Source organism: Drosophila obscura, unplaced genomic scaffold (genome assembly GCF_018151105.1).
Source record: "Drosophila obscura isolate BZ-5 IFL unplaced genomic scaffold, ASM1815110v1 contig_73, whole genome shotgun sequence".
Taxonomy (NCBI): Eukaryota; Metazoa; Arthropoda; class Insecta; order Diptera; family Drosophilidae; genus Drosophila; species Drosophila obscura.
This window is the reverse complement of record NW_024542865.1, coordinates 6510252-6523797: the sequence shown is the minus strand read 5'-3', so window position 1 is coordinate 6523797 and position 13546 is coordinate 6510252. Positions and strand designations below refer to the sequence as shown.

The 13546-nt window shown below is 41.8% G+C and overlaps 1 protein-coding gene across 2 annotated transcripts; it reads right to left on the bottom strand.

Moving 5' to 3' along the window:
* Nucleotides 1-926: 926 nt before the first annotated feature.
* Nucleotides 927-12432, bottom strand: LOC111067027 (uncharacterized protein C7orf26 homolog). Of its 2 annotated transcripts, none has more exons than XM_022356049.2 (3): nt 12312-12432; nt 2047-2294; nt 927-1990 (listed from the first exon to the last, which is right to left on the bottom strand). In XM_022356049.2, the coding sequence occupies exons 2-3, from the start codon at nt 2144-2146 to the stop codon at nt 999-1001; spliced, it is 1092 nt and encodes a 363-aa protein (XP_022211741.2). In that variant the 5' UTR covers nt 2147-2294; nt 12312-12432; the 3' UTR covers nt 927-998. The 2 variants fall into 2 exon arrangements, with proteins under 2 accessions (XP_022211741.2, XP_022211742.2); XM_022356050.2 differs by lacking the exon at nt 12312-12432 and adding an exon at nt 11768-11970.
* Between the last annotated feature and the right edge of the window lie 1114 nt (nt 12433-13546).

The window sequence follows — 13546 nt, the reverse complement described above, 5'->3', positions numbered from 1 at the left end:
ATTTGGCGCTTTACAGGAGCATTTCATGCATATTTTTGGTCGCCCAGGACAATGGGAGAATCAAAGCGACTTGTGAACTTTCCAACACAAACACCACAAAAAATAATAAAAATAAAATTAAAAAATATAACAGAAAAAAAACAAAACAAAACCGCGCTCACGTCTGTCGCTTTTGTTGGCTCAGCGACAAGGCAAACAAACCAACAAAAAAACACAGGGAAAATAGGGAAAGGAGCGCAACAAGGAGCAAGCAGCAAGCAGCAAGCAGCAAGAAGCAAAGTCAAAGTTGAGAGTGGCCTAAAGTAATATTAATGGGCATGGCAGTTCATTGTTTAAATTTCCGCCAAAAAGCCCCAGACCGAAGGCTGCCTGCCCGCTAGCTTATTAGTCCAGGACTGAGTGCTGGAGCCTGGACCCCCCAAAAAAGCAGCAGCAGCAGCCTACACAAACACACTCGTTGGCAGGGGCGAAGAGCACTCGGCAATTATTTGCATACAACACTCAATTCGGAGAAGAGAGTAGCCCATAAGTGGGAGGGCAAAATTTGTGTGTGAGGAAAAGCGCGTGAAAACGCTGGGGTGGGCAGTGAAAAAACATTATAAACAAATCAGCAAATATTTCAACCGAATTCCATTTGCCCTAAGGGCGGCATTAATGGTTTTTTGGAAGTTGGGAACTATTTTTCATATGGATACGGGCATAGCGACATATCTCCGGGCAGGCCCTAACGACATATCTGCGCACGGAGATCTCCTCGCGGAGTTTGCCCAGAATTTAGCGTCATATCTTCTGCTGAAAAATGTATGGCAGGAGATATGTCGTTACCCCATGGACACGTTATTTTGTTTTCTGAACATAGCCTGGGCACACTGCTTGCATCGGAACTTAATATTATTTGCTGCATGTGAAATTTAATAATAAAATTAAAAATCAATCAGCTTCCAAGAGCTGCCAAAATTGTTTGCATTTATTTAAACCAGAAACTAAATAAAGCTACACTACTTCTTGTGAGCAGCTATAACGATATTCATGAGCTTGTGGCTCGGCAGCAGCTTCAGTGTGCACAGCAGCTGCATCGGATTTGGGATGCGTTTGGAGTAAATGGCGATCTGCACAGCCTGGGCGAAGCGTTCCATGCACTTTTGATACGCCTCACTGGTCGGCGGATCCACACCGGCTCCAGTTAAACGAGCGCAAAAGTTCTGCAACGACTGATAGATCTGCATCAAGTCCTGGATGTGTAGAGCGCTCGACTCGCCACTGGCTGGATGTTTCTGGAGCAATTTAAGTATCGATAAATGCAATTGGCTATATGCGGGCCGCTTGGACACCAATGGCGCAAGTACAGCCCAACGCAAGAGGCCCGCGAGGAACTGCTGCGATGCTTCGCACAAGGCTGGGCACTCAGTCATCCATTCGGTGATCACATTCAAGAGAGCAACCGGTGGCGGTGTCAGTGCGGCCGATCGCTGCTCATTCAGATACAGCTCGGCCACGGCAGTCACAAAGTTGGCCGCAAACTGCGGGGCAATCATCGGCAATTGCTTCAGTGTCTCCGATGGCTTGCGCGCAAACAATATGAAATCGGTGACAATGCATTGTGCGATTTCCAGACCCGTTGGGGTCTTGCAGCCCACTTGCTGCAGCCACACGCCGGCCGAGAAGAGCACGCCAGAGACGGCGCCCGAAATGGCCAGGCTTATGACTTTGCACAGCAGCCTGGTGCGCTCGGGTGTCAGGTGGCTGCCAAAGAGCGATAGAAATATCACATTGTACGTGGCATTCAGTTTTGATCCCGGCTTCGAAAAGTATTCAATCAGCGCAATTGTCAATTGAAACTCCTTAAATACGTTCAACTGGCTAGTTGGCTGGGCCTGGGCCTGGGCCTGGGACTTACGCCCGTCTCCATCCTTGCTGCGCTCCAAGAAAATATATTTCGAAATAATTTGCATTACCAAATTCTGATTATTTCCGCCAGCAATAAGAGTTTCTGCAAACAAATGCAATTTCAATTAAATCCATTTACATGTGCACATATTTACGTACCTATGCGAGCCAGGGCCTCGACGGCACAGGCTGGAAAGTTTTCCACTTGCAGGTCCGATTTCTTGTTGGTGGCCTTGCTGTTCTGCTTTGACAAAGACATTTTCAACAATTTCTTAAATTGGTTCTTGGTGCTTTTAATTATTCCGTTTTTGTTCGCTGTTCCACGTGCTGACCGCTTCGATTGTTGATGGATAGACTAATCGATAGACTAATCGGTACCTCAGGCCGTAGCGTTAGGCAGGGTATTCCTGAAAATGATAAAGAACAGCTTTGAAGCGACAACGAGCTTTTGTGTTTTTTTTTTTATAATTATAATATTTAATAAATAAACTAGAATAAATAAATAAATTAGAATAAATAAATAAATTAGAATAAATAAATAAATTAGAATAAATAAATAAATTGAAATTAAGGAGGTGGCATAAACCCGTATCAGACATGGAGGCCAAATAAATCTTTCAACTAAGCACGGTTGAAAGTAACTTAATATCAAAAAAAAAAAATTAGCATAAATAAATAAATTAGAATAAATAAATAAATTAGAATAAATAAATAAATCAGAATAAATATAATACATTTAATTTGAAGCTCAAATAAATTTATAAATATACAGAAACCAAATTTGTGAGCTGTTCAGTTGTACCACTCAGATATGACACTTTTCCATTATATATCCAACTAATTTTGAACCGGTAGATAATTGGTTTTAAACTGCATTTACCTTAATCATAGCCCTGGAGCAAAACAAAATAAACAAAAGTGCACGAAATCTCATTCCATTTTCAAGAATGGCAGGGAATTTCTCGTCGAATGGAATTTTAACAAATTACCGTTATCCTTGCTCACTTTACAGAGTAGTTCAGTGCCAGAGGGGGCGCGACGGGGGGGGCGCTCATGCCATGGCAGAGGAATGCAACAGAAAACAGAGGAGAACTGCTTATTATTATGAAAATGCCATCATCGTTGAATGTCAAAATGCCAGGACAAACACTCTCCGCACAAAATAGTACAACACCGTGGAGACCCCACTTGACGGATGTACATGTTTTCGTAGAGTGTTGGGGGGGATGGAGACGAAGAGAGGAACTTGAGGGGTGCTAAAATTCCAGAAGTTCTTAGCGCCCGTCCAAACCCAACCGCAAGCCCCTTGGTCGTCTCTGCTCTGCTCTGTCGCTGGCTCCATCTACTCTCATTTTGGACTCCGCCCCCCCACCACTTCTTCTGTTTCTCATTTGCCCACTCATTTTTCTGCTACTCCTGCTGCTCCTTCTTCGCCTTTTCCCCCTCTCCTTATTTCCCGCGTTCCTTTCTCTCTCTCAGTCTGTGTTTGTCCAGGGCTTGGACTGGCATTTTAAGTGATTTAATGTTTGGCTTTTGCTGGAGAAGACCAAGATGAGGTAATGGCAAAACGAGGAGCCAAAAGCCCTCAACCGACAGAGCAAGAGAGAGAGTGAGAGCGAGCGATATTGGGGAATTTTTGGGGGTGGGGGGCGTGTACAAAAAGTGGGGAAAAATGCTGTCGCTGCCGAAATATTGCCAGGCAAATGTTACGCATACTCAGCATAAATCTGTCCATATACAAACATTATGCAGGAGAGCTGGAGGGCCCTCTGCCCTCCTTCCCCACAGCCATTGAGGGCATGAAGTGTGGAATGAGGAGGGGGACGGCAGGGCAGCCATTTGGGAATCGGGCCAAAAATGTATGCTACAGGTGCTGCTGGCTGGGGCCAAAAAACGCTGTCGACGCGTCGCCCATTGTTACCCACAATTAAACGCATTTTCCCCCCCATAACTTAATTTCTGCCTTTTCATTTACCTCAGCAAAGCATGATGCCTGGTGGCTGGGAAGGGAGGCGCGGGTCGGGTCGGGTTGGGTTGGGTCTGTTCTCAAATTGAAGAAACAGAAAAGTTTTGTAGATTAAGTCAACTTCCAGTTGGTCCTGGAACTTTCGAAAGCACAAAGATAAATATGAAGATAGATCAGGAAATTAATGAAATGGCAATGAGAGAGTTTAACTTAAGAAAAATTAACAAAAACACAAAAAAGAGGAGAATATGCACATGGAAGCCAAAGAAAAATTCAAAGCCAAAGTCAGAAACCATACACTCACAGAAAAATTACATAGTAAATATTTAAATAAAATATTCGGTTTTTAAGTACAACAAAAATAGTGAAATTAAATTAAGTTAATTGTTTTTTTTTTAAATATATTAAAAAGTATTTTTAATCAAGCATGAAATCAAAATATATAAAACACTTAAAATAAATTGAAATTTATTTTTAATTTAATATATAAATATTAAATTTTTAAATATGAAATATTTTAAGAAAAACTTTTTTCATATTAATGCTTAAATGTTTAATATTAAAACGCTTTTTTTTTTACAATTTCCAATTTAAAAATCAAATTTTAACTATTCGATGCTTGGAGCTTTTGCTCTGAACATTGCTTTTTGCCACGATCCTTAATCTTCCACAAAATTATCTTATGGTAAAATTTTCTTTTTTTTTCACTTTTCAAAGCAGAAGCTGAGTGACAATTTTGGTCCTTGTGCCGGCCGTGGAAGCCACAACTGGCCGCAGCAAAGACTCTTGTGTGTGGGTGTGTGCTTGGGGGGGTGGTGGAAACGCCCAGGCAATGTTGTGACTACCACTTGTCGGCCTCCAGGGATCCACCCCCAGTCCACTTCTGTCATCCAGCTGTCCTGTCTCTCTCTCTCTCTCTTGCTCTCACTGTCTGCTCACTGCTGTGCTGTATCCCTGCTGCCTCGTTGGCCACTTTTGGCTTTTTGTGCTGACATCGTCTAATTTCAATTTATTTAGCCACCCAATGACAAGGCACAAAATGCACTCGGAGCACAGGACAGAAAGGGCAGGGTACAGAGGATTCGGGGGGACATGCTTGAAGTGCCTGGCTAATTTCAATGTCCTCGGGCTCTGGCTCCTTCAAGCGGTGGTGCTCCCTTCAGCCCCCGGCTCCAAAATTTATACAAAAGTCAGCAGAAAAATTTTGCGGCACTCGGAGAATTTTTGCTTGTGTCCTGGCAACCGAAAAATCAACAAGTGAAAATGCAAATGTGATTATTTATTAAGCGCTTTAAATATTGCCGCCGCCCCTGCCCCTCCCCCTTGCTGGGCTTATTGTGGCCTGGGCCTGGGCCTGGGCTTTCCATCAACAGGTTACAGCTCGAAAATCGAGAAGGTCACAAGGTAAACAATTTGGGTGTCTGTTATGCCCCCCCTCCTGTGTCTGTCGCTCGCTCGCTCGAGCGTCGAAATGGAAATTCATGGGCCAATTGAAAATTCAACAGGAAAATTTATAAAACGATTTCTGGCTGTTATTTTGCTCTCCATTATTTTTTGTTTGTAATTGCGCGTAAGACGTTTTACCACCCCCCCTACCCGTTGCCATTCGTGTGCCTCACCCTTGATTAAACGTCAATAGGATTAAAGTATTTGTTGTGCTTCATTTCTTTGGCTTTGCCTCTGCCTCTGCCTTTCCAAGCCTGGCTGTTCTTCTGCTCGGAATAATCGCACCCTGTACTGTGGGTTGTTGCTGCATAATTTTGGCTTCGAAAGGTGGAAAGTGGAAGCCCCGAAACGAACAAAATTAATAGCTGGGAAAATGCTGCGCACACTCCTGAGCACACAACATGCTCTTTTAGATGCTCTATAATTGAGAAAGCCAACCAGCACAAATGGCAAATACACTGCCTACCGTTCAAGGAACTATTTGCCATTATATTTTCTATTAATTAATTAGAAACGCATTCATATATCCCAAGATATTTTGCCAAGAACAAGCATTATTATGGTGCCGAATATCTGTCTCAAAAGATTGTTTAACAAAAAGATTCCCTAATTGTATGGATACCCCACAAAAGAGTGAGAAAATGGCAGAGAGTGAGGACTGAGAATCTCCCTGACATTCCCAGGGGTGAAATTCTTAATGAGCCAAGTTCCAGCTCGCTCTACCCCACATCCCCCTCCTATTTCATCACTTCACCATTTCCAGTGTTGCTTGGCTTCAGTGCTTCTGTCTTGGCATGCAAATTAATTTAAAACCATTTCTTTTCTGGTTTCGTTTCGTTTCGGCCCTGGCAAACTAATAAAGTATACAAAATATATTCTACTCCATTCTCCCACTGTGTGCCACGCCCGAAATAAGCATCATTAGGCGCTTAGCAGGCGCCTCCAGTGAAAGTGAAAGTGGATGTGTAGGATGTGACGAGGGGCGAGCGGGGGGCTGCAGGATGTTAAAGATGATTTTTCAAAAAAAAAAAAATGTTTGCATTGCATTCGCCAAAAATGGGCGACAGCCGGGAAGAAGAACGCCCTGCCCCGCCTTGAGGGGCCATTTTCCATTTCACAGCCACCCACCCACCCACTCTCCCCGCTGCCATTGAGAGGCTTCCAAAGAACACGGTGCTGCTCGAGTTACTAAGAAGCAGCGAAGAAGATGCTGGCTGTAGGGTGGTCCTTTCACAAAAGCAAAAGCGTGTCGAGTCAAAAAAAAAAAATGCGTAAAGGTGTTTTTGTAAGCCCCAAATGAAAAAGAAACCGAAAGCACTCACACTATCAGAAACCCACACACACACACACACACACACACACACACACACACACACAGATACAGATACACTTGGATGGAGGAGTCTTTTTGGCAGGCAAAAAGGACCCTTTGTCGATGTGGCCTGCTGCTGTCTGCTGCTGCCAATGCTGCCTTTCAGCACTTGCCCTTCAAATTGCGTATTGGCAGCATCGGCTTCAGCTTCAGCTTAAATGAAATGAAACGCAAAAATGAAGATGGATCGCATATCAGCCGGAACAAAAAAAAAACGAGGCACAGCTAAGTGTTGCTAATAGGCGGAGAAAAAAAAAGAGAGAGAAAGAGAGAGAGAGAGTGGGGAAATGTAGGCTGTAGATAGGCAGAATGTACAAAAGGTTTGGGGGAAACGGTGTTTCCAAGTGGGTAGCTCGCATAGAAAATATCAGAATATAAAGCAGAGTTTAGGAACTGCCAAATAAGTTACGCTCCCCAGACATCACAAATAAGAGTTAAAAAAAGAATACATAAGTTGTAAAAAAAAAATTTTTTTTAAATGGTATAAAAAAAAAATTGCTACAAAAGGGTTTTCCAAAGGGTATCACGCAGGAGGATAGACCTTTATAATTACCAATTTCTAATTGAATAAATTTTTTTAAAACTCCTTAGTTTATTTATTTTAAAACAAACTTCTTCCTTTTGTTTGCTTCAAAAATTAATTCAAATATCTTTTCAACGGGCAGGTGTCCATAAACATACCTTTAAAATATAAAATTTATTTTTACTGCAATTTTGTATTATTATAAAATTATTTATTATTTATAATTTATTTATAAAGCCAGCTTAGAGTGTAAAACTTTGAGGTAACATGGAATTGCTTATGCAATAGCTGGCCAACGAGCAAACGTACGTTTGATTTGCATTTAATTATTATTATTTTTACTTAATATATTTTATAAACTCTCAGGCCACAAGCCATTCGAATATTTGCAACCTTCAGGTGTGCCTTATTTAAAATAAATGTAGCTCATTAATTTGTCAATTTTTATGACATGTGATTAAAGCCATCATTTTATGGGCCCCCCATCTGTTGGCTCCTTGAACAGCCCGCGAGTCAGCACTTTGCTTTGATCATTTTATGCAACGGCACAATGTTGCCAGAAAAATGATCAGAACCCATCAATTTGTCACCTAATTATTTTACACTTTTCACACTAATTAAAAGCCCCCAAAATATATAAAATCTATATACATATTTGTACTATATCTATAACTAATGAACTAATGTGTGTGTGTGTGTATCTTTCTATTTCATTTTCAGGTATGTTTATTTTTGTCAGCCAGACGGACATCCAATTAGCTGTGACAAAATGTATCTACAACTACGTATGGGTATGTGTGCATGCACTAATACCCAGATCCAATTGCCATTAAACCCAATGACCAATGACCAGTATGGTATGGTATAGTAGATGCCCCCCATTCGTGGCATTAACCGTCATTCTGGTGTGTTCAACAAATTGGCATTAGTTTAATTGCCAATGAGAGAGGGGTGAGTGAGTGAGTGGAGTGGGTTGGGGTGGGGTGGCGTGGGGCAAACTTACTTACTTACTTATGTGCATAAGTGGGTTATTGATCCAGACCCACAGACGACGCAAATTATGGCTTATAAAGTTCCAAATGAAATTATAGCCATTGAATTAACTAATTGCATTTGCCGTGCCATCCAAAAGGATGGTGGGGGAGTGGATACAGAGGACACTACACTGTCAGTACTTGTCCGTATCCTTCTCGAACGGGCAATCAAGTATAATCAATGGCCTGACAGAGGGGTCGGAGCAGCAAAAGCAGCAGCAGCTCCTTCAAAGGGTTGTCATCTCTTAAGGATGATTCAATTTTGTGTGCGGTTCAAGAGCACACTTTCCACACAAATACTGGGTGCTTCAGTCACAAGTCAATCCGCTACTTCAGACCAAATTCGATTTGTAGCTACCATCAGAGGGGTGCGATAAGCCCTGCGAGTACCAGTCTCAGAGTATCGTATTTCATTGGGTCCTGTCCTGCATGTCCTGTTCTGCAATGTGCCATGTGCGTGTGAAAATACACTTAAAATCCGAATGAAAGATATTTTAATTCCACTTTGCAGAGATGCCTGTTACTTACTCACGGCTTACTCTTTATGACGGTTTAATATTCAACATTCCATCTCCAGCGCTCCTCTGTCTCTGCCCTCTGCCTCTGCCTTTCGGTCTCTTTCAGCATTGCCTCTTTCTGCATTTAATGCTGGCTCTGCCTCTTGTCTCTCCTTCGTGCCCATGTTGCGACATTAGCCTTGTGGCAGTCTTTTTTAATGCGCTTAGCATCCACTGAGCATCCTGAGCTCCTGGTCTTTCACTAGGCTAGGGGTACGGGCGAGTGTTTCTGTTACTGTTGCTCGGTGTCTCTGTGTGCGCCTGTGGGCCTGTGATTGTGGCAAATATCCTGGCAAACTCAGATGATTCTCACACATGCATCGGGGCGTTGTTAATGACGCGCACTTGCCACACACACAGAGAGAGAGTTTCATGAGAGTATGGGCTATGCCACAGCAACCTGCCCCTGTCCCTGTTCCTGTTCATGCCCTCCATTGAATCTGTGTCTATATATTTTGTGGCCTAGGGATATTTCGTTTAACTTTTTCTGATTGAAATATTTCATTCTACACAGCCACAGATATGTACATACATACATACATACATATGTATGTATGTATATGTGTATGTGTGTGTACTTTCTCTTCCTATTTCCCGCTGACTCTCTTTCGAATGTTAAGCTGCAATTTATAACAATTTAATTTACACATAACTTTGCACTAAGCCCCAACTAAGCCACAAAATGTGTTCATCCTGGTACATTTCCACAGCCCAGGCCAAGTGTCAACAGGGGTCATGGGTGGGCGGTTCTTAATAACAAAGTGCGAGCGAGCAAGGAAGAGAGACAGAGAGAGAGAGAGAGAGAGAGTGAGCAAAAATATTATGCAATTGCAATTTAAAATGTTTACCTTGTGGGCCAAAGAGGGGGAGGCAAACACGTGTTGGATAATAAAATTTATATGCAATTTAAACCTAAAATGGAAATTCAAAGATAAAACCAACTATTTGTAGATGCGTTGCTTGCCAGAGAAAACTCTGGCAAAATCAAATATAATAAAATTCATTAATCATATATGTAAATCAAGAGGTACAGCGATTAAATATTCTCAAATATATACCAAGGTACAGATTTGGCTCGATTCGAGATGCACAAGCGAATGCTGCAAAAGAGAATGCCCAAGAATTTGCAGAAACAACGAAGAGAAGTGACACTCTGAACGAGACTCGGCCCCACGAATACAAAAAAAACAAAGGCTGTTTAGATGTTTGGAGTTTTTTTTTAGTGTTGTTGTTGGCCTGTTGACGGCTAGACCATTATCATAAATATTATGTGAATATATGTAGCTATCCGAAACAATACGCACTAATTCCATAATATCTTTAGATCGCCTGCCCCTCAACCAATCATCAGAAATTCACAATCCCAAACACCCATCAAAAATCAACCATTTACTGAATTTGTTAATTAAATTTCCGGCCGCAAAAAAAAAATGAGAAAGATAGAGAGAGAGGGAGAGAGAGAGAGAGCGAGAGAGAGTGAAATGATGTGCGAAGTAAATTTCCATTAGGAATACAAAATGAAAAGAGCATAAATCAAGCTGCTGCCTGCCCATTGGGCCCACTGCCCACTGGCCCACTGGCCCACACGAAGAGAGGGTCCAAACATATTTCAGTGTTTAATTTACAACTGTTTTTGGAAAATTTTCAAAATATTTATGGTCCAGAACTATTTATGTTCGTGTTGGTGGGCTTACATATAAATACAAACACACATACACGTCTATAAAAATTGATCGTAAATCTCTTGGCCAACTTCTTGGCCTTTCGATTTGCATTTGGCTGGTGCCGGGTGCCTGTTCTCCCCCCCCCCCCCCACATTAGTGGGGAGACTCTCGCATAAATTGTGATTTTCCCTCTCCATATTCTTAATATGAATCTGGACTGTTCTTCTTCCTCTTCTGCTTTGATCATCATTTCATTTCAACACGAATTAGCATTTGGCAACTTAATTAAAAAGTTTTCCTTTGGGGTCTGGTTGGATGGGGATGAGGAGGGTATATGGAGGGCGACGACACTCTCAGACACACTAACATGCAACAAGTTGACGGCTGTCCATGACGCACACGGGAATTTATGAGTGCCACAGCCCGCCCGACCGATGAGGGGACTGAAATCTGAAATTATTAAATTTTATTTATTCGGTTTCGGTTTTTTTTTGTTTTTTTTTTTTTGTTGCCGGTGGCACAATTTATTGGAAAAATGTAAATGAAACATAAATATGGTACAGTTGACAGGTGTCTCGCTCTCTCGCTCTCTCTTTCTCCCTTTGGTTATGATTACTCGCTGATTTCCCACTGATTTCTCTCGGCATTTTTTTTTGTTCAGCTCTCTGTAGCGTTTCATTCTTTCTTGAATTTATTCAGATTTTGTACAATTTCAATTTGATTTCTTTGCAACTTTTCCCTAATAGCACACCCATTTAGCTTGTACTTTTTGCCCCTCTTTTGTGTGACTTTTCTCTGTAAATATTCGATGGCTTTTTTCCCTCCACCATCTTTAAAGCATTTTCAATAGCATCGTTGAGAGGTGACGTGACTGATGCTTTGAGGTCATGTGCTGCTTAACCTTTTTCTGTATCAGGGCATAAGTTGAACGTACATATCTACAATATACATATACATGCACACATACATATATAAATATACATACACATACATAAATGTAGAATAGTTTTCTTTTTATATATAGATTTTTTTCTTCGCTGCCTCTGTCTGACTGTGCGGCAAAGCAAAAATGCAATTGAAAAGCCATTTAAGAAACTTAGTAAAAGGAAAGAATTTGTGGCGGTGCTGGGTGGGTTTCATTCAAAGAAAGTGAGGGGGTGAGTGCTTGTGTGTGTGTGTGGTAACTGCCTTCTTGGCCATATGCATACGAACATTAAAGCCACATAAAAAGGCCCCATTTAGGATTAGTCAAAGAAGCTGCCAAGCTAGAGACAGAGAGACCCCCGAGAACACTTCAATTTAAAGGTTTTTTTTTTACCCTCATTGGCTCCACTTGCGTTGTTTTTAGTGCCAGTCGTCTGTTCCTCCAGCTGCTTGCTTCTTACTGTTGCTGCCCCCGCACCCAATAAATTTTCGTTTAGTGGCTGTACTTGGAGCTGTTGGCTCCTCGACCAGATGTTTTTACTACTAATTGACTTTCTTTTGGCGTATTGTTGGGGGGATGCTCTCACTGAAAAGGGGAATATCTGGCGATGTATACACATTTTACTCCTCAAATTCCACATTTTTATCAGTCAGCTATTAAGTTTTCGCCCGAATAAAAACACTCAAATGATACCAAAATAATTGTGGTTACACTATTCCCACCAAGCTGTGGTGAATTTTCGCTCTTAAAACTGCAAAGAAGTTTAGAGACTGCCCGTCAAAATTAGTTAAAACAAAGATCGGAAATGAACAATTTTTACTTGTAATATTATTAATTTTTTTTCTGTAACTTCTGCAACTTCTGCACGTCGGCGAATTAATAATTTTTCGCAATCAGATCTACACACAAAAATATGTATGTAGGCTGTAAAACTTACGTTGTTTTTGCTGCTTGCGACCAAGTTTTTTTGGTTCTTCTTCCTTTAATAAAGTTGTTTGATCAAATTTCTATATATTTTTACACTCGAATTATATATAATCACAACAAAATACACAACACAGTAACAAACGTATAGAAAGTCACAGCTAAATCCATGCATACATATGTATGTTCGTACTTAATTCACGTGCATTTTACGGTCACACTAAACGATTGGCATGTTATCGGCCAAAAATAAATCAAAAGAAATCTAATTTTGAGTATCCAAAAAACATGTAATAAAATCATACGAAATTGTGTTTGAATAATAAATTGATAGGTGATAAAATTGTCTATAAACATAGTTAATCGATACTACGAATCACGTAACAGTGTAATCACTTGTGACGTCACAGGGCACACATCTTGCAACACCGTTTCCAGCACTGGAAATTTTTGGAATTGAAGCGCAGCCGCCTCAATTAATTAAAGCGATTGAAAAAGTGTTGAAATAACTAAGAAAAACTTAGCTCAAATGCAGAGTGCAGAAGCTGCATGACCGCCTGCAAGATGGGCAATTGGTCCTGGAGATGCAGCGAAGCGAGGCCCGGCTATGCACACACACACGGAATACACAAGGAATAAGTAAGCACGTTTCCGATTCCCACATGGCGGGAGCCCCTATTAATTTTGTGTTTGTTTTTGTGTTCTGGTGCGAGTGGATTTCATTCATCATTCATCATTCATCATTCATTCGACTGCCTACAAGCCTGCCGATGGTGCGAAGTGCTGAGCCATCAGTTGGACCTGCTGCAGGACAGCGAGTGACGGCGAGTTCCCCGGACATCGAGGGAGTAGTTCCTACGATCTCGTGCAATTACATAGGTTTGCATGTTCCCAGTTCTTCCCAATCTACCCCTCCAGCTGCCGGTTCTCGGCCTGTTTATACTTTGCCTCTGCAAAGCGCCGAGGTGCGATAATTATGCAATATTTATGTATGAACCTGTGGCGTCATTCAAGTGTCATCAAGTAGCGCCGAGTCACAAGCAAACACAAAGCCAAGCCACAAGCGATTAAGCAAACCACAAACAACCCACCCACAAGTTATGCCTGCGGCTGCTTCCACTGATCGATGGCTGATTGCCCGCCTGGGTCTGCGTCTGGGTCTGGGTACTCGTCGCGGGCGCATGCAGCAGGGCAGGTAAAGCGTTCATCGATATTAGGACCGTGCCTGTGTCTACCTGCTCGCTGTGC